The sequence below is a fragment of the Dromiciops gliroides genome, chromosome 4 (assembly GCF_019393635.1).
Source record: "Dromiciops gliroides isolate mDroGli1 chromosome 4, mDroGli1.pri, whole genome shotgun sequence".
NCBI lineage: Eukaryota > Metazoa > Chordata > Mammalia > Microbiotheria > Microbiotheriidae > Dromiciops > Dromiciops gliroides.
Window position 1 is genome coordinate 211,983,241 of NC_057864.1, and position 22,157 is coordinate 212,005,397.

General features: G+C 37.3%; 1 protein-coding gene across 1 annotated transcript in view; it reads left to right on the forward strand.

Annotated features, from left to right (window-relative positions):
* The window catches only part of BPTF (bromodomain PHD finger transcription factor), a 194,740-nt gene that overhangs the window by 128,983 nt on the left and 43,600 nt on the right, over window positions 1–22,157 (forward strand). The window contains 8 exon segments of the mRNA XM_044003306.1: window positions 143–267; window positions 1,539–1,667; window positions 2,778–2,928; window positions 3,282–3,324; window positions 4,843–5,095; window positions 9,056–9,207; window positions 10,289–10,397; window positions 18,243–18,256. Of these exon segments, the coding sequence (XP_043859241.1) occupies window positions 143–267; window positions 1,539–1,667; window positions 2,778–2,928; window positions 3,282–3,324; window positions 4,843–5,095; window positions 9,056–9,207; window positions 10,289–10,397; window positions 18,243–18,256 (976 nt within the window).

The following is a 22,157-nucleotide window of genomic DNA, read 5'->3' on the forward strand; positions in this document are numbered from 1 at the left end:
TGTGACCCTGGGCAAGTCACTTAACCCTCATTGCCCCGCCCCCCCCAAAAGAATTAATTAATTAAATTAAATTAGGAAGAACTGGAAATCTCTTTAGTTTCATGAAATTTACATGTTGTGGTTTCTTTGGCATTTATTTCAGATATAGACTTCAGACTGTAAAATCATTGGCTGGAGTAAGTCTTATGTTGCGGTTACTCTGGGCAAGTTTAAGGTGGGATGATATGGCAGCCAAAACTCCTCCTGGGGGAGGGACTACTCGAACAGGTAGTATATTTATACATTTTTGTTTGTTTACACTTTAGTGTCAAAGTTAAATGACAATGGGTTTTGATTTTAAGCATGTCTTATTTTTGCTTTAAAAATTAAAATGCTTATTCATTTTTAAAATATCTAAGTTTTATAAACTGCAGTTTGCATTGTATTATTTAATTCTAGGTCTATCTATATCCAAATTGTCGCATGATTCATTTATGATATATAAAACAATGCATATAGAAAAGTTGCTTGTTACTAGAGGTCAAACTTGTCTGTAGACTAGAATACTCATACCCAACCTTATACCTCACTTTGCCAATGGTTTTTTGCTTCCCTCTCTGCTACCAGTTGCCTTGTGGTAACATCACTTGATTTAGAAATGAGTCCACAGTTAAAGAGGAGACAGAAGCTACATGCATGGAGCATTTCATCAGTGATCGAGTAGCTCATGATACACATGCTTTTGAACAATAATGTTTCACATGACTACTCCAAAAGGGACTTGACCACTCTGTATCCTGAGGAACTTTATCCAGTGCTCTCCCTCAAACACAATACTCTGTTCCCTCATGCTTTTCCATTCTCACACCTGCTAGTACCTTTCCCTCTGAAATTAGCTCCTGTGTATTCTTTATATCTTTTTTGTGGACCTAGTTATTTACATGTTGTCTCCACTATTAGATATTGATCTTCTGAGAGTCAAAAACTGTTTTTGTCACTTTTCTCTCCAGTGCTAGGTATTGTGCCTGGCTCATAGTAAACACTTAATAAATGCTTTTTGATTGATTGGTATAGTATTGTTGACTGGGTACTGAGGTGAATTCAATATATAGAAAAACTTGAATAGCTGGTGGTTCCCATGATATGTGATAGTTCCACCCTAGGCTGACATCAGGCAACATCTGTAGACTGGCAGCATATAAGAACTCTGTCAGGTATTTTATAATTTAGCTCACCCCACTTCTCACTGTCTTCAGTTCTTCCCTTCCACTCCATCTGGCTTTCCTTTGGACTTTTCAGTGATATTCCTCCTTTTGAAAGTGTATACCTTTTGGTTTTACATCATATTTATTTCCAAATGAGTTCCTCCTCTCTCTAGTGAACTTTCCTAGGGTAACTAAAGACCAAGAGCGAGCTCAGCAGAAATAACTAACACATCAACCCTGACAGTTAATGCAACATTCCACACCCTAGACACCACAGAGGTGACTTTTTAGTAAGCAATACTTTCTTTATATTTTAAATTGTAATTAATTTTAACCTGCATTCGATCTCCATAGAAACATCAGACACAGAAATTACAACAACTGAAATAATTAAGCGGAGAGATGTTGGTCCATATGGTATTCGATCAGAATATTGCATCAGGAAAATCATCTGCCCCATTGGTGTTCCAGAGGCTCCAAAGGGTAAGGAATTTTTAAAAAACAAATGTACATAAGTACTTAGGTGGCCTAACTTCCCTCAACTTTTTCACTTTCTCCACTAGCTCTCATATGAATATCTCTGTATAATTTGTTCATAGATAAGTGACTCTTACAAGAATTTTAAACAGAAAAATGAGTTTATATGCACATAAGTGCTTTAATTCTTATAGTGAATTCCCATTATGTAAATAACCTAAGAAGACAGAAGAATGTCAGCCATATGACCCATTTTTTTGAGCACTTATATACAGATCTTGCCACAGGCCCTATGGAAGATAAAAAGAATTATACTACAGTGATAAGTCAACAGAGATGAGATATTACATTGATATGTGTCATTGTCAAATTTTATTAGATGTTAAGACCTTTAAGAAACAGGAATATATTTGGGGATGTCAGAAAAAGTAAGTGTCACATTACAGAAATATTTACTAAAGTAACGTAAAAGTGATATAGAACCTAGCTTCCTTTTTTCTTTTTCTTTTTTTTTTTTTTTTGGTGGGGCAATGAGGGTTAAGTGACTTGCCCAGGGTCACAAAGGTAATAAGTGTCAAGTGTCTGAGACTGGATTTGAACTCAGGTCTTCCTGAATCCAGGGCCAGTGCTTTATCCACTGTGCCACCTAGCTGCCGCTAGAACCTCGCTTTTTAAACTGTGGGTCACAAACCCATATAGGGTCATATAATTGAATGTAGGGATTGTGAAAATTTTGGCAACAGTAAAAGGTTATGTATACCTATTTTATATACTTATATGCCCAGGGTCACATAAAAATTTCTCAGGCAAAAAAAGGAGTCAAGAGTGGAAAAAGTTTAAGAAGCCCTGATATAGAATGCTAGGGCAAGATTACATCCCTTTGGAGGTAATCAGTGAAGACTTCATAAGAGAAGGAGCAGTTCATTTGGTCCATATAGAATAGGGATGATTTCAGTAGCTGAAAATGATTTGGGAAGGCATTCCAGGAAAACTCTTGAAATAAAATGAACAAAGATGCGAGATTAGGAGTGCAAGGTATTGACAACAAAAAAAGCTCCACTGACAGTGTTTAAAGTTATACCATTTAATTTCTTTTGATTTCTTTTCCTTCCAAAGAAACACCTACACCTCAGAGGAAAGGGCTTCGATCAAGTGCGCTAAGGCCAAAGAGGCCAGAAACACCTAAGCAGACAGGCCCTGTTATAATTGAAACTTGGGTAGCAGAAGAGGAGTTGGAGTTATGGGAGATCCGGGCATTTGCAGAAAGGTAACTAGAAAACTTAACTGTTGATCACAAAAATCTGTAAAATATAAAGATCCTATCACTTTGCGATAAAAAAATTGCAATTTTAATTTATTAAGTATGCTTTTGTTAATTTATTCCATTTGTTTCTAAAATGGTAAATATTTATTCATATTTAGTTCTTTTAGAGCTTATACTTTCAAGTTATCTGCTTTTCTTAAATTTTCCATTTTGATTATAGTACTATTTTTAATTTGTGTAGAATTTTTTAAATCCTTAAATGTTTGGCAGTTTTGTTCTATGATCATCTAAATAGCACTAAATTTTGGAAGCCCGTAAGTATAATGATCTGATATATTTTGTCTTTTTTTCTTCAGAGTGGAGAAGGAAAAGGCACAGGCGGTTGAGCAGCAGGCTAAGGTTAGTGAACAGAAGAAGGCCGAGGAGTTCAAGGCCCAAATGGAGGCTCAACTAAAACAGCAACGATTGGCTGCCCAGCAGGTGGGGGAGCTGTTACTAGTCCCACCTGTCAACGAATTTGCATCATTACCCAAAATGCATGCATACAAACTACAGCATTGAGTACTGGGACTGTGGTGTTTGGTTTGAAGCTATATATATATATATATAATCCCATTTATTTTTATGAATGAACACTCAAATTCACTTTCTGAAAACAATCCTTGAGATGTACTGAAGTTTGTTGTTTTACTAATGTACATCTGTTTGACTAATGTACAAAATCAGAATGTTTTTGTTTTCTTGTATAGCCTGCTATTTTTTCAAGGTTAGTTTTGTTTTAGTAGTTTTCTAAGACCCAGTTTCTCTAGCTGTTAAGAACATACAAAAACTACTATACCTGATTTTAACCATTCTGTAGTCTATTGAGCATCTAACTAAATTAACCAAATGGCTTGTAAAAATCTTACTAAATCAATTAGCTTTTTCTCACTACAAGAGCGTTGTTTGGTCAGCACTGAGCAGCCAACAGTTATTCATTCAGATTGTGGTACTATGAGAATATCATAGTTCAGTGTTTGCCAGCAGGAATGATATAAATTCTCATCCCAGGTGTATGTGTTGGCCTCTTGGAATTTTGTCTTTCAAAATGAAAATAGTATTTTTCCAACTTTCATTATTTTTTTTTTTGGTTTTGTATATCTTTAGAATCTCTTTGAAAGTAATTATCTTGATATAAATAAAAACATGCACAGCAGTTACCTTGAAAAATACTTTTAACAGCACAAAGAATTCACAAACTAGTAATAATAAGCTATTGGAAACTTTGAGCATTTTATTGTGACTAAGATAGGACAAGTATGTGTTTTGGTTGATCCAGCAGTCTGAAAGATCAGAGTGTAAGAAGAAGCAGACCATTTAGGGCAAATAAACTGACGTTTATTTGTTTCTAATCACTTTTAAAAGTGATTTTTGAGCACAATAGGAAGTCTAGAAATGATCTTTGTATGTTTCAGTTTAGTTGAATGCAGGTTTATTCTCTAATAACAGCTGTAGATATGCATGCATTTTATGATTGGTTAAATTAGTATAGAAATTAAATGAATATGATTTGCAGTTTCATCTGGAACCTGCTGCAAATTTCATCATTGAACAGCAGAATGTCCCAGTCGACCATAAGATTACTAATGCCAGTTGTAATTTCAAGTGTTTATTTTCAGACAGAGACTTTGAAGAGTTTATTGATGTGGAGAAAATTTCTATCATTTGAGTTTTTTCTCTTATTTGAAGTAGATCCTGCTTTTAAAAAAATAAGTAAGGAATCAGATAGGAAATGGGTCATATTTGTTTGATATTTTAAAAGAGTATTTGAACTGAGTTTCTTAGCTTAAAAAGAAGACTAATTTGGGGACTTATGAGTCCATCTTTGACTTAGAAAAAACTCTTATTCATTTTTATTTCCTTTGCTAACTTTTATAGAAACGATTGGAGCAGCAGAAACAGCTACCAGCAGTAATTGCAGCCTCTACCACTACTACAACAAACAATACCACCAACGCGGTCTCCACCCCTCAGAAAGTTGTGGTAGCCCCTATAAGTGGCCCAGTTACCACTGGAACCAAAGTGGTACTCACAACTAAGGTTGGATCTCCAGCCACAGTGACATTCCAGCAGAACAAGAACTTCCACCAAACATTTGCCACCTGGGTTAAACAAGGCCAGTCAAGTTCAGGTAAACACTTGTCATTAAGTGAAAGATTCATTTTAGTTCTGAAAAACATGTTCCATCTCTGCCTACTGAAATCAAAGATCATGTGAAATTTTGTCTTTCTCTAGGCACTATTTGAAGAGACAAGCCTCTCTAAATTTAAGTAAGCTGGTACTTAATGTCAGACACATTCTGTCACTGGCCCACATTCAGTGTCTTCTTATCTTATTAGCACCTACTAAAGCTTATATTCCACCAACATAAGTAGTCTCTCAAATATTAGCTAATACCTTCTCTTGCCCTTTCACTATTTCATTTATAACACAATGAATCATTTAATGTTAGGTCTGGGAAGAATTTTAAAAGTGAAAGAGTAGAATTTGACTTATTCAAGATCACATGTCTGTGTAGCCACAAAACTTAAGTTAGAAACTTGCAGCTAACTGCAAGACTAACTAAGCCTTTGTCTGTATAAACATAGTTTCAAATGGATCATCGTTAGAATTCAGGATGAGTAGTAATACCTGAGATTGTACTGCTAGCAGAACACCCTGCACCCCCCCCCCTGCCGTGCCCCAGTCTTTCTCTTTGACTACATTGCCAACATATATGTTTTCACTTTGATATTTTGAAAGAGCTTTTATTTCAAAAGTATGAGTCCTGTTTGCAGCACTATAGTTTTTACCCAATCTACTCCTGTGATTTCTGCTCATGGTTTCCCATAACCTTCCGTGGGAATCTGCTAGCATTTTAGAGGCCTTCGTCTTGAGTTCTTTTGATATTTCAGGGTTAACATTATACCACTCAAACTCTCCACTGGTTGTTTCTCATTCTCTGTAAATCAGCCTGTTGTCTTTTCTTCCCATACATATTCTTGATACTACTCTCTTTAAGGCAGTTTTATCATGCAGGGGCCCCATTAGTAAGATGCTATAGCCTGCCTGCATCAATTATGTCATTGTACATTGCTTTTTAAAATTTGAAGCCTTGTGTTTTCCTGAGATTGTGCCATTCCATGGTTCACAATCATCCACTATCATTGAAATGGTATCAATATCTTAAAGGAAGGGGATTGGCTTTTACAGCACCAAGCTGTGCTTATTTCCCACATGTGAACTAGTCCAGCTCATTATCTGCGGTAGTACTTTTCCATCCATTAATTCTCTGCCCATCCAGCTACACATAAAATCTGGATAAAAGGGTGTTTTTGTGTTTTCAACCACTTTGTTTTTCTGTTGGGATGATTCATAGTATCTTGGATATAGAACCGACTATGTCATTTTACAGACAAGGATACTGAAGCCCACAAATTAATTAAGTGACTTACCCAAGGTTACACAGGTAATAAGTGACTGAGCTCTGAGATGTGAATTCATGTCCTAAATCCAGTCAGCCCTCTTTCCATTTACCAGGCAGGCCTTACTTTTGGTTTGAGCACAGTCTTTCATATCACTGTGGATTTCATTGTGGGGGAGGGGTTGTAGGGTTCTACATTCAGTCTAATTAGTGCAAATAACAATATTAGAATACTTTGCCGTTAATTCAAGAACCTTTTCTTGGACTTTTTTAGAGAACAGGTTCCTGGATGTTGAACATCCAGGTCTCTATCACGGTGAAGTGGTTTGGTGTTGATACTATTGTGTTGTTGGGAAAAAGCAATCTCTGTCGTCACATCTCTTATGGATTCTTGTGTGTAAAGCACCTTACTTTACCTAATCAAATGCTTTCTTTAAATCAAACGGAAAAAAAAAACCCAGACAATAGCATTGGGATATTGTCTGTACCTCAGTCATTAACGTGATTGTAAAGGTGTGATCCACTGTAAAAAATTTCCTATGAAAGCTTACTCCTTCCCTTCTCACATTTTTATCAAAGATATATTCGCTTCATGCAATAAATTTCAATTCTCTTTAAAAGAATTGTGTGTGAGAGAGAGAAAGACAGACAGACAAAGAGAGAGAGAGAGAATATGAGTCTATTTCCAAGTGGTATGCAAGGTTTTGGCCATTAGACATTTCATAGTCTAAACCGTATATTTTCCAATATATTTTCACCAACTTTCCCTTTGCCCCTTGTCAAAGTATGGTTGTTTATTTTAGAATTTTCTGTTGACTTAATTGGAAGGAGCTTGTCAGGTTCTTCTTAGAATTTCTCTAACATTTTATCCTCTACACAGATGTTGGCATGTAAGTTGCAGTAATCTTCATAGTGACTGGTCATTTCTGTTCATGAACATGACAGCTACAGAGTGAGATGATTAAGTGTCTCAAGAAATAATGTTTCTTATTTCTTTGGTCATATGATGAAATCACTTGTATAATTTACTTTAATTTCTTCTCTCAGGAGAAACCTATATGTTATCTTTTCACTTAATTTCAACTTTTTGGAGCTTCTAATTTAATATACGGTGAGATTGTTGTTACTAATATGATTTGATTTCTCTAGTAGCATGTAAGCTTTTTCATTGTTAGACAAAAATCACAAATTGAGAATACCACCAATTGAAATTAATGTTTGTAAACTGTCTAAAAAGTGTAATACTTAGCAAACTTTTTCTGTTAACCCTCATTGCAATAGTAAAAGAAGACAGGTGGCACTTGGAGCCTTGTATTTGTTATGGGAGAAATATCTTATCTCTAAGTTCATGTGGTAGGTAACTGCTGCCAAATATATTTACCACAACGCAGAAATTATAGAGGTAAAAACCTAGGTTTTATTATTATGCTCAGGCATAGGTTCAGGCCTCAGAGATAACCTGAACCACTATTAGGAGTCTTACAAAGCCCTCTTATAAGCAAAATGACATCAGATTCTTTTACCCATTGCCATAAAAGTTAAAGAGAAAAGAGATCAATAGTTCCATGCTTCCTTTAATATCATAAAAGTTGTCCCCTAAGGAAACAAATAACATCAGACAAACTTTATAGGTAAACTAAAGTTACAGATTAAACTACATTTAGAGGATTCACAAAAAGGCTGATTGAGAGAGAATATTTACATGTCACCAAGATAACCAAGAAGACTCAGCATCAGGGAAATCCTTCTTTCAGCAGTTAAACAGGGGAGCTAACAAATAAAATAACTAAATCACTTTGGCTCCCCTTTGACTTCTATCTGAGGAGTGTCAAACCATCTTCCCTTCTTTCATGAGTTAGATTTTGGGCAGGTAAGTTTAATTTTAATAAGAGACAAACTTTCAGTTAGCCAAAATTTGTAAGAAAAATGGCCCAGAGTCCTGAATAATAAAAGGAAATTTTCAAATTCCATACCATATTTTTATCAGTTTGTTTTTTTAATTATCACTTGGGACAAGCTTCTCCAGATTTAGTAAAGCTGGTGCTTAAAGACAGACACATCCATAACCAGATTTTTCTCTCTTGGTAGGATCTATCAAAGCTTATACTTGATTGGCATAATTTTTGAAACCCCAAATTTACTTTAGTAGAAGGAATATTTAAATAGATGGAATTTAAAATTGAAATAGAAGGTATATTTAAAGAGATGAAAGGGCAAGAATTTATCGTAAGTATATAAATATATCATTTTGTGCCTTGGAACTTCTTCCTAGAAGTGACTTTATTGCTGGTTATCTTAAATCTAAAACTTATTGAATGTCTTATACCCTAATAGCCACCAGCACAGCTGCTACATCTGCTACAACCATTGCCAGCACAGGTCAGACGTTCCAAATTACAGGCAGTCCAGTTACTATGGCAGGAAAAGTAATTACCAAACTACCGCTTCCTGCAAATAGCAAGATTGTTGCTGTAAATGTGCCAACAACACAAGGAGGTAAGGAAGAAAAATCATGAAGACCCTTAATTCGTGTTTGTAAAATAGTTTTGCCTTTATTTTCTTCCCTCTGTTCTGTGTCCTTGGGTCTCATAATCCATGTGTCCCACTCTAACCTTCCCAATTTGTAATTACTCCAGAGAAACCTAGCAGCACTGGTGCATTGTTAATGAATTCTTAATTTTTTTCAAGGTGTTGTTCAGGTTCAACAGAAAGTCCTGGGTATCATTCCATCAAGTACAGGTGCAAGTCAGCAAACCTTTACTTCATTCCAGCCAAGAACAGCTACAGTCACTATTAGACCAAACACCCCAGGCACTGTAGGTACCACAAGTAACTCACAGGTAAGACTTCTTTTCTGAGCTTACTTCATTTTGAAATGTGGTCAGGCACAGTGGGTTGGGTTTTTCAGAGTAGCCTAACCCAGGCTCTCATTTTCCCTTACCTATTACTACTTAATCTATGAAAAAATCATTGTTCTGAAAAATCTGTTCTTCTATTTGTTAGATTTCTAAAATGTGAGACATTAATCATTAAACAGTTAAACACTAGCCATTGACCAGATGGACTTTCATTTAGTATCAGTAAGTATGTTCCTCTGAATAGTAAGTGTTAAATAAGGAATTTTTAAAAGAAAATTTTCCTTTTATTATAGCCTTGCAAATTTGCACTGGATCATCTGTGCTTAAAACATGCTGTGGGCAAGTAAGAATTTGAAAAATAAAAATTTAAATTACAACCCACAACATTATATCTATGCTTCATTAAGCAATTGATGTATACATATGTGCGTATACATATATGTATATCAGATATATCATTTTTTGTGACACTGATAACTATGGGATAGAAAGGTTAATCAGGCAAACTTGTCTGAAAATGCTCTGACTACAAAACTAAATTAATGCATTCTGTAGTTTCTTCTTTCATACTATAAAGGAACATCTGATTTCCAAACTTAATATCTTGCTCCTTTAACTGGTAGCTTTAATTTGGCCAGAGGAAAAATGGGAGCCACATGTTGCTTTTCCATAGTCCCTAGCAGCTAGGGGTAGTTTTGAGCAGGGCCTTCATCAGGTTTTACAACATTAGACTAGTGTGTGTCTCAGTGACAAAAGAACTTTATATGAAATAGTTTTAATTGGGAAATTTGAGATTATCCTCAACAGAATCACTTTATCAAGAAGAAGAAGAAAAAAAAAATTGTGGGGTTTCTTTTTTTGTTTGTTTATTTTTCAAAAATGTAAACATTATTCAAATGTATTCAATAAAAATTAATGTACTATCTGGGGACATCTGACATTTCTCCAGAGATTTCTCACATTTTACCAAGCATAGTATACTTAGAAGATCTTGAGTTCAAAAATCAACATACCTGAGTCTTGAAAAACATTTGAATTCATGTCCCCTTTGTGTCATTGATAGGTAATCACAGGGACTCAGATCCGTCCTGGTATGACAGTGATTAGAACACCACTCCAACAATCAACCCTAGGAAAGACAATTATTCGAACACCTCTGATGGTACAGCAAGGTATTCTTCCAGCCAGTAGGTTCATTTTTATTTTTAAATATATGAAGTCCGTCATATTCTGTACTACTGATCATTCTCCATAATAGAAAATTACAAGTTAGAGTGAATATTTCTCTATTAAGTGCTTCTACTGTGATCTTCAAAAAAAAGCTGGATTATTAAATTTCAAAATTTTGATATCGAGTGAAGTACTGTTAAATGATAATGAGTAATTTGTAAATTGTAATGAATTAAAAGATTTATAAACTATCTACAAATATAAAATAGTTTTAGAATTAACTATAATGCTGGAAAAACATTACCTGCTTGCCATCTCTTCTAGAGTGAAAGAACGGGGCAACAGTGGTATGTGAAAGGATACTGAGGAACTACTCCTATTGAACTCATATTTGCTAAAATAGCAATAGAACCAGAAGAAACCTCCAGTTAAACTTAGTTAATCTAGTGGGTCTCACCCCAGCTAAATTTAGTTCTCTCTAGATTTTAAAGTTTGTGTGAATTGATTGTAAAAATCAAATCATCTATTTAGTCAGCTCTTCCCAAGGCCTCCACAGCAGTCCTACTCCAGTGCATTAAGCATGTGCATGAATCAAGATTATTTTTAGTGTTGTTCCACTATTACTGTTCTTTTTTATCCCCTTTTTAAATGTTGTATATTTACTTTTTTCCTTTTTGACATTTTCATTTCCCAATACTTCCCCTTCCCACTTCTCCTGATAGGACCTTCCCTTGTAACAGTTAAGTACAGTCAAGCAAAACAAAGCAATGCCATTGGCCACATCTGCAAGTGTATACCCTCTTCCCCAACTCAGGTTCACCACTTCTCTAGCATTCTTTATGCTGAAGTTGTCATTGGTGACCCGTAATCCTTGAAGGCAGTGCTAGCTCAGCTCTGGCATTTCCTACCAAACTGGAAAGCCTTCAATTCATATACATTCTCAATGACAGACTGCCAGTTACCTTAGGCAAGTCATTTAACCTGAATATCTGGACCTCTATTCCCTTATCTATAAAAAGGGGAAGGGGGGAAAGGGGGAAGGAATCAGATTAGATCACCTCCCAAGCACTTTTATCTCTAAAGTCCTCTCTGCCTGTATCTGTCATCTGAGGACCATATTAGGAAAATACAGAGAGTTTTGTTATCAGTACATTGATGGGGACCCATGAAACACAGGAAATTACAAAATGATGCTCAACCTTTGCAGTCTTTTCATGGTGGTATTGGCAGTGTAAGTGGAAGAAAAGAAGCCAAGAAGAGTTAAGAATCTCACAGTTCTTCTTAAATCATCTATATGTATTCATGTAACTGTCGGTACTTTAAATGAAAGCCATTGGCCAACAAGCTGATATACAAACTGGAAGAACTGAAACATAACAATATGGCATTTTTACTATACTTGAAACCAGAAAGCATAGAGAAGCTGCCACTAAGTAGAAGGGTAGCTCCTAGCTTCTCCTGACCAGTCCCTTCCAGTGCAAGAGCTGTGATTCTATGATCTATTGAAGATGGTGAAGAGGTAGAGAAATTCTCTTAACTTGACAGGATACTCCAAACCAGATCTACTTAGAGAGTGATACTTGGTAACTTCAAAGCAAATATGGTCACCAAGGAGGACAGTGAAAAATATGTTGGAAAAGATGGTTTGGAATTAGGAAACAAGTCAAAGGTTTGAGGCTTTACACACATGAAATTTCAACACCAAACTTCACATAATGATGAAATTGGCTATATAATAACAAACAAGAAACAATTGGTTAACACTTCATTTCTGAATCAACTGTGTATATGTACTCATATACTTGTTATATTGCAAATGAGAATTATCACCCAGATAAAAGAAAGAGTAAAGATGAAAATATGATGCATGTAATTACAACTCCAACCTGATATTGATGCTGAAATCATAGGTCCTGAATTAAAAACAAAAGCCATTAAAACCAGTTATAACCATTTCCTATAAAAGTTTAACTGATATAAAGTAATCACTACTATAAAGAGACCTAAAGGGCATACAACTTGACTTCAGAAACCATGAAATAAGCAAAAGACTTGGCAGTTAAAAGGAAATATGGGTTTAGAATATAAACTTACTTGTGAAATATTATAATAGATAATCATGGAAGAGTATAAGCAATATTATCTGGTAGAAGAGCAAAAAATGATGCAAGAGAAAATTCATCTATAAAAAGCTTGAGACCCAATTAAGCCAGACCATTATATGAATATTTATAGATAAAACTGTAAGGAGAAGTTGAAATAAATGAAAAATGGATTTGTTCTGCATCATGAACTCTTTTCATCTTTATGGTAGCAAAATTGCCATATTTAGTAGATTAATAATATCTTTGTACCGATCACTATGTGATCTAATCTTATCAACAAGCGTGTATTAAACATGCACTATCCTAGGTTCTCTGTTAAGTGCGCGCGCACGCTCTCTCTCTCTCTCTCTCTCTCTCTCTCTCTCTGTGTATATATATATACACGCACATGTTAAAAATAAAACAATCCCTATTCTTAAGGAGCTTACGTTCTTTTTTTTTTTTTACGGGGCAGTGGGGTTAAGTGACTTGCCCAGGGTCACACAGCCAGTAAGTGTCAAGTGTCTGAGGCCGGATTTGAACTCAGGAACTCCTGAATCCAGGGCCGGTGCTTTACCCACTGCGCCACCTAGCCGCCCCTGGAGCTTACATTCTAACAGTGAGGAGAGATCACCTAAAATGGAATCAGAAATTGTAGCTGGACCAGATCAAGTACACATAAAAGAAATTCATGCCGAAGGAGACATAATTCTTAAAGCATTGAGGGACTGATTTTCCCAAGATATCTAAAAGAAGGAATGGCATGTAAACACATTTGCTATTGTGCACACATGTGTTAAACACTGTTCAAGAAGCTGAAAATAAACATTTAAAAGTAAGACAGTTTCTACCTTCATGTACTAATTAGGGGAGATGTAGAAAGATTCAGGTGCAGGGTTTATGGTAGTGCCCAGTCATTTAGAAGGCACAGCAGTAGGGCAAATGGTAAGGCCCAGTTGTTCAATATTGCACTGAAAAGATTCTAATTTTATAACATCCAAGTTTTATGAGCAGCCAGCGATTATTGAGAAGTGTGAGGTGAGCCCAAGAGTTGCAGTGAGACAGGACTCTGGGTTACCTCAAGCAGAAATGGGAGGCTGGCAAAGATGGGGGGGGGGGTAGGGAAGGGGAATGTCAGCATCGACCAGGGAAGGATAATTCAGTACCTAGTAAGAAATGGGAAGTAATTGGGACATGGAAAGGAAGGGTTTCTTCCTTCTGGGCCCTTAGGACCTCATTGAGATCCAGACTTATTTTCAAACTACCTGATAGAGGAGGAGGAGGATACACAAGTCGGGGAGAGAATGGGGAAAAATCACAGATTTTATCATTACCCCAGAAATAATGAGAAAGACTTTTGCTGCAACTTACTCATCTCTAAAAAATGTTGAGAGTATCAGCAATAATAATAATAATAATGACTAATATTTACATAGAATTCAATATTGGTTTCCAAATTACAACATACATTACCTCATTTGATGCTCATAACTTGTGTGAGGCAGGTTCAACTAATATCTCCATTTTAGAGATGAGGATATTAAAACTGATAGGAGTTTGTGGACACCTCCCAAAGGTCACACAGCTTGTAAGTGTATAAGGTGACTTTAAAGCTTAGATCTTCCTGATTTGATAAAAAGACAGTGGAGAAGGAATATTCAGTTTTTCTAGAGCAGGTCATTTTTACAACCATAAAATTGACCTTGAAAGAATAGAAAATACAGTATCCTGCTGTATCTGTTGGTTTGGGGTTTTTTTGGGAGGGGGGGCAATATTTGACTCTTGACAGCAAGAATTCAGCCTAAAGGGTCCCTTCCAACAGAAATGTCTCCCATGCATCCATTAATATAAGATGCCTTGATAGATGCAACCACAAAGGTTTTGCTACTCGATAACTTTTTTTGTTATGTTTTGTTTTGTTTTTAGACGGGGCAAATGAGGGTTAAGTGACTTGCCCAGGGTCAAACAGCTAGTAGTTGTCTGGCAGGACAGATTGACTCAGGTTCTCCTGAATCCAGGGCTGGTGCTTTATCCACTGTGCTACCGTAGCCGCCACCCTCTACTACTCTATATCAAGCAAAAACATAAAACAGGAAGACAAATTTCACCAGGAGATATTCACCACTGTCACAAATGATGTTCTGAACAGATTCCCCTGAAAATGGATTTCCTTTAGATGGTAAAGGTCTTTCGGGTATTCTATTTGCAAATAACATAGTGATGTTTGCATCAAGCCCCAGATATTGAAAGGCCTCCTCAGTGAAATCTATCACCACTTAAAAGTTAGAAACCTAACACACAAAGGACTAATTAGATGAAGAATGCCCATTGTCCAAGATGGTGATAGGTGACAGTCAGTTGTAGGGTAATTTTTGTAGTATTCAGGCAGACACTATGATCAAGAATGTTCTAGGAATTTCATTGCTCTTTCAAGATGCCAAGCTGCTTTCCTGATCCAGAGTCCTAACATTTTGTAGTGTGTTGTTGTTTTGGGTTTTTTTGCGGGGCAGTGGGGGTTAAGTGACTTGCCCAGGGGTCACACAGCTATAAGTGTCAAGGTGTCTGAGGCTGGATTTGAACTCAGGTACTTCTGAATCCAGAGCCGGTGCTTTATCCACTGCACCACCTAGCCGCCCAGAGTCCTAATACTTTTAACTCCTGTATTCTTCTGTCACGTTAATAGGCTAGGAATCATATATCTAAAAATTAAAAATTATCGGTTACCAAAAAGGGCAGTGCATGGATATAAGCACGCTGTAGAAAATCAGTCAGTGACCATTTAGTTAGTGCCTACGAATGTGCATACATTGTGCTAAAAAGAAGCAGAAAGATAGTCCCTGTCCTCAAGGAGCTTACAGTATAATGGAGAAGACAGCATGCAAGTAGATATATATCAAAGAAGCTATATACAGAGTTAGTAGAAATAATTTAACATAAGGAATGTAACTGAATTAAGAGAGGTTGGGGAAGGCTTTCCTGTAGAAGGTGAAATTTTGGGTTGGGACTTAAAAAGTAGTTCAGGGGGGGCAGCTAGGTGGCGCAATGGAATAGCACCCAGCCCTGGATTCAGGAGTACCTGAGTTCAAATCCGGCCCTCAGACACTTGACACTTACTAGCTGTGTGACCCTGGGCAAGTCACTTAACCCTCATTGCCCCGCCCCCCCCCCCCCCAAAAAAAAGGTAGTTCAGGGAGGTCATTATGTGGAATTGAAGAGGGAGAGCATTCCAAGCATGGAGACAACCAAAGAAAATGCCCAGAACTGGGTGCCGTTGATGATGTATGTATGCTACTTTTACAATGATATAGTATGAAAAAAAATGTTAGCTGGGAAATGATACTATTGAAAGAGTAGATAATCCAGTGATACAGTGACTAACTCATCAATACCCTCCTGCTGCTTTGACTAGAAGGCAGAGCATGAGCTCCAGGGCCTCTATTTTAAGAGGGACCTCAGCAAGTTTTTTCCCTTTTCCCATTACCTGCACTGCTTTTGGACTTCTTCAAAACTCTCCCATCCTCCCTGCACTGGTATCTCTTCTTCCTCCATTTCAGCTTCCTTTTGTATATTGTAATTTTCCCATTAGATTGTAAACTCTTCGAGGACAAGGGTTGCTTGTTTTCATTCATATTTGTATCCTCAGTACTTAGCAAAAGGCAGGCACATAATAGGTGCTTAATAATGTTGATTGATAGTGCATGGTATAATGGAAGGAGAGCCTGAATGTTGCATTGGTAACCACAGAAAAGAAACAAATTAAAGTAAGGGTCTTTCCTGTCCTGAAATGTACCAAAAGGCAGCCAGCCATAAGCTGGCACTGGCAGTAGAAGGGCTGTGCCAAGAAAGGACTCACCTTTTTCAGGCAAACACTGAACCTGGAAGAGAGTAACTGCACCAGAACAGCTTAGAACAGCCTCTCATAAATGGACCTGAACTTAGCTCATCATGCTCTGAAGGAAAGCCAGAAGACAGCAAGACCCAGTAATGGGAGATCTGGAGCCAGAGTGCACCCCTGGGTCACCACACAGGAAAACAGCGCCCAGCTATCTATGTTAGAATGCTGGAGAGTCACAACAGGTGGCAGGGCTAACTTAGTAACTGAGAACTAATGCCAAGGGAGTTGTGCAAGAGACCAGTAATCATTGTGATCTCCAGTATTCTACTGGACCCTCTCAGAACTACAGAAAGGGATAAAATCAACTTATTAGGGATCATAAAAGAAGACAGACTGTCCAAGGCCACTATCTCTAATTGATCAGTAGGAGATTTGAGACAAACCAGGAATTGGAGCATAGCATGGGACCTAATTCTAGCCAGCCTATGCAGTTGAACACAGCATCCAGACTAGAGGGGAAAAGCTCAATTAAGACCTATTCGGGGCAGCTAGATGGCTCAGTGGCAAAGCAATGGCCCTGGATTCAGGAGTACCTGAGTTCAAATCTGGCCTCAGACACTTGACACTTACTAGCTGTGTGACCCTGGGCAAGTCACTTACCCAATTGCCTCACCCCCCCCCAAAAAAAAAGACCTATTCAATCCATCTAATAGTGCCAGAGTAACTGTCCCAAAACCAAAATCCTAATCTAAGATCTGAGGATGAAAATGATGATTAAACAGATTAAACACTAAACATAATGAAGGAAATTTTGAGCTAAGACAAGCCCAAGAAGGCAAACTTAGCAGGAAACAATCCTACAGCTACAAACAAGAATCTCAGTTGGAACAAATGCCTTGGCTTCAAGGACTATAAGGTGTCTTGGAGAAATGATGTGAGAGGATAAAGCATGAAATTGGAGTTTGGTGGGAGTTGGTAAAGGAATTGAAAGGAGTAAATAGCTTAGGAAGATGGAAAACTTTACATAAAGAAGTGGATTCGAAAAAAATAGAATGGAGAAAACAGAACTCGATGACTCTGAAACAGAAAGCAATCTTAGAACAAAGTTAAACCATTTTTAAAAAATAAAACAGAATTTCTAATATCTACTATCAAAAACAACTGACCTGGAAATCCAACAGATAAAGGAGAGAGAATTTAAGAATCATTGTACTGCCTGAAAAACTGTGACAAAAAACCCACAAAAAACTTGAACAAATTCAAGGAATCGTAAAAGAAACTGCTCAGATCTATTAGAGCTAGAGGGCAAATCAAAAATAGAATCCATCAGTTACCTCCTTTAAAAAAAAAAAAAACTAAACTGAAAACACCCAGGAATTTCATAGCCAAAATCCAGAACTTCTAGTTCTAAGAAAAATACTTCAGCTAGGAAGAGTCCAAGTGCAAAAGAATCACAGACTGCATTGCCCAACACTTTATAGCAAAGAGAAAAAAATCTTAAAATACAACATTCCACAAAGATAAAAGTCTTAAAACCAAGAATAACACTCACAAAATCAGTATAATTCTGGGGGGTGCAGTGTGGGAGAAATAGATTGTTAGTGAAATAGAGGTCTTTAAAGAATTCTTCATGAAAATCACAAAGATAGGGCAGAGGAATGCGAGTTGGGCCAACGGGCTGAGGAGTAAGCAAGCGAAGTTGCGCATGACTGCGGGTTGAGCTGACCTGACCATGGGGGGCAAGAAGAATCTTTGTGCAGAAGTGTGCCCAGTGCCTCACCATGGAGAAGAGGGGCAAAGCACAAGACCGGCCCCGACCTGAGTGGGCTTTTTGCCCCAAGGCCAGCCAGGCCCCAGGCCTCTCCTACACTGATGCCAACAAGAACAAAGGCATCACCTGGACTGACGATACGCTGATGGAGTAACAGGAAAACCCCAAGAAGTACATCCCTGGGATGAAGAAATCTTCTCAAGGCATGAGAAGAAGCCCGAGAGGGCGACCGACTTGATAGCCTAACCTAAAGCAGGCCACCAATGAGTAACCTTGCCTACTGCCTTATTTACTCTAATTGGAGGTCTCTGCTGATGAGATCTCTTTCCTTTTTTTACATGTACCATAACGACCCTATTTAATATTGGTTTTCATTAACCTGAGAATTTTGATCATGAATGGCTGTTTTAAAAACGTTCAGCAGTCCTAATAAAGGAATTATGTAGATTAAAAAAAATCACAAAGATAGTAGAAATTCTGAATTGTAAGCACAAAAGATCAAAAGAAACCTAGATAGTAAATACATTTGGGCAATTGCAAGGGACTAGATGAAGAAATGTTTCCATTTAATAAGGGAGAAGGGATAAGTGTCTCTATGAAATCCTATTGTTTTGGCATACTGTAGACTCACATTACCAAGGCTATTGTCCTGACAATCAAAGAACTCTACCTTTAATTGAATTGCATCCATCAAGCATCTGTTAAGTAGCAACTGTGTTGCAAGCAATGGGATAAGGTTAGTTTAGTAGCCTTTAATAATATTCTTTAAGATTTAAAAAAAAAATTCCTAATTGTTGGCAGCTAGGTGGTTGAGTGGATAAAGCACTGGCCCAGGATTCAAGAGACCTGAGTTCGATTCAGCCTTCATACCCTTGCACTTACTAGCTGTTTGGACCCTGAGCAAGTCATTTAACCCTCATTTGCCCTGCCCCAAAAAGAAGAAGAAATCTTATTGTCTTCAAGGGCACAGAAGTTAAATAACATCATCAGAGGGTTTGTGATATGGTTTCGTTCTATTTCCGTGTTTTTAAGTAGGAAGGGAAAGGCAAAAAGAAAACAGGAAGAAATGAGAAAGAAGGGGGGGAAATCACTATTTCATATAAATGGAATACTGAGAGAAGAGTACGAAAAACATGAAAGAATGGGTCGGGGGAGCAGGTATCCTATAATCTCACTCTTTTGCTGAATCCGATAAAGAGAATTCAGCACCACACAGAGTTTGGTATAGAAATATGTTACATTAGGAGGAAACAGACAGCAAAAGTGTTGGGGGGCAGCTAGGTGGTGCAGTGGATAAAGCACTGCCTTGGATTCTGGAGGACCTGAGTTCAAATCCAGCCCCAGACACTTGACACTAGCTGTGTGACCCTGGGCAAGTCACTTAACCCTCATTAGCCCCACCACAAAAGAAGGGGATGGTATAAGACAGTAAGACATGGTATAGGGTGGTATAAGACAGGGTGGGGAATAGTCACAAGCAAATCAACTTTGAATTTGGGTTGGTCATAAGCAGGGAGATTAAACAGAAAGTAAATAATCACATCAGGGTTTAGGTTTGATGGAAGTTCAAACCACTCCAGTGATAAATTACTACTATTGATAAAAATACTTTCTCATGGTGCCACTTTTCTTTCTTTGTAAAGGAGGTCAGAGGAAAACATGTAAGAACTTCATGATGGGGGAGGAAAGGGAATAACACAACTAGCAGTCATAACTAAACATGAATGTGACAAACAACTCTTGCAAAAAGCAGAGGAAGAAAGCAGAAATGTATTAGAGAGTCCAAACATGTTTTGTTTTAAGAAACATACTTGAAATATAAAGATCCACAGTTTAAATTCTGGATACAGAATTTATTATTCTTCAGGCAGATTTTAAAAAGCACAGAAAGCCAATGATCTCAAGACAAGCAAAGAGTTACAAACATGACTTCCTTAAAGAAATAACCGGGGGCAGCTAGGTGGCTCAGTGAATAGAGCACCGGCCCTGGATTCAGGAGGACCTGAGTTCAAATCCAGCCTCAGACATTTAGCACTTACTAGCTGTGTGACCCTGGGCAAGTCACTTAACCCCAATTGCCTCAATCCCCTCCCCCAAAAAAGGCAAATTAGAGAACTGGTAGGATTTTTTGCAAGTTAGAAATAACAACTTTTGGGGAATTGCTGAATGAAATATACATATTTCTCAGCTGTGCACAATACATTTACAAAATCTGATCATGTAGCAGGTCATAAGTATCTCGTAAACACAGAAAGACAGAAATAGTAAAAAATATTTTCCCCTACCACTGAAAAATAAATTAGAACCAGCAAAGTGTTTTTCAAATATAAATGGAAACCGAGTAATTCTAAAACATGGTTTGTCACAGAACAAATCATTGAAATAACATGATTTCATTAAAGTAAATTACATCAATAAGACTACATAACAAAACCTCTGGGATGCAACCAAAGCAGTTCAGGGGTGGGGAAGAGAAGAAGGAATTTATGACCCTAAACATCTAATCCCACAAAATAGACATTCTGAAAAAATTAAAGAAAATACAAATTGAAAGCCAAATTGATTTATAAAAACTAGAAGCAATTTTTTTTAGTTAATAAAACATATAAATCATTAGTTAAATCATAAAGGACCTCTAAAAATGAAGAAAACAAGGGTCAAGTAAATTTACAAGTAAATCCTAACTCCAGAAGATTAATGATGATACAAGGCCAATGTGTGAATTTGTTTTGCATGGTATCTACTTATTTGTTACCAGGTGGGGAGGGGGGGCCAAGAGGGGGAATTTTTGGGTCAGGGCTGTTAGGATAGTATTGAGATCCTAAAAAAGAAAAGAGCGACAGTGCATCATTCAGAAATAAACTAGCACAAAAAAGTTCAGAAAGGGACCAAAGGTAAGCATGGCAGTCCTTGGAACTACTATGTTAAATTTGAAATCTACACAATCAACAAACCAATCTGTATATTTAGAGAAGTCCTTAATTCCATAGGCACTTCTCTTCTGAATTTTTTTTCTTGGGGGGGGGGCTTTAGGAAAATGTGTTGATGTTTGTCAATTCATAAATAAAAACTCAAACTACTTAGTAGCTCTGTGATCATAAGCAAGTCAGTTAACCTCAAAAAGCTCTTTAGCTTTCTCATCTGTAAAATGTAGATAATATACTATTTACTCTACTGGGCTAATGTGAGATAGGCACTTTATAAACCCATAAAGATTATAAATGTGAACCATAGTTGTTATTAGAAGACTTTGCAGTCCTCACCACTGAAGGAAGTACCTACATGATATCTCCCATCTCTGTTCTGTTGCCCAAAATAATTTTCCTAAAGTGTGTAAATCTGACTATGTCATTCAATAAATTCTAGTTACTCTTAAGATGAGTTTCTCTGTTCAGTTTTTAAAACCTTTCATAATGTGGCCCACAACTTACTTTTTCAGACTAAATATTACTCCCTTTCTTATATTCAGTAGTCCAGCCAAAACTAACCTTGTCATTTTCCCCACAGGACTTCCTATCTCCCATGTTCACACCTTTCACCTGACTCTGCCCATGCCTGATATGAATCCCTCACTTCCCAAGCTGCTAGTGACCTTCACCCTCCAGAAAATTACTCGTGTGCGTGCTGTGTGTGTGTGTGTGTGTGTGTGTGCACCGTGTAAGTAGTATATACTTATTTGTATAGATATTCTCATCCCCCAGGGAATGTAAGTTCCTTGAGAGCTAAGATTCTTTCACTCTAGTCTTTGTATCTATTCCTGATGCATGGCACAGGCTGGGTACTTGATAAGTGCTTTTAGTTTGAAGTCACAGATTTATTCTATATTAATGCAACTGAAGAGGTAGGTAGATGATACAGTGGATTAAAGTTGCAGGCCTGGATTCAGGAAGCCTGAGTTCCACAATTTGGCCTTAGACACTAGTCCCTGGGCAAGTCACTTAACTCTGTTTTCAGTTTCCTTCTCTGTAAAATGAGCTGGAGAAGGAAATAGCAAACCATTCCACTATCTTTGCAAGAAATCCCCAAAAGGGGTCACAAAGAGTCACACATGACTAAAAAATGATCAACAACA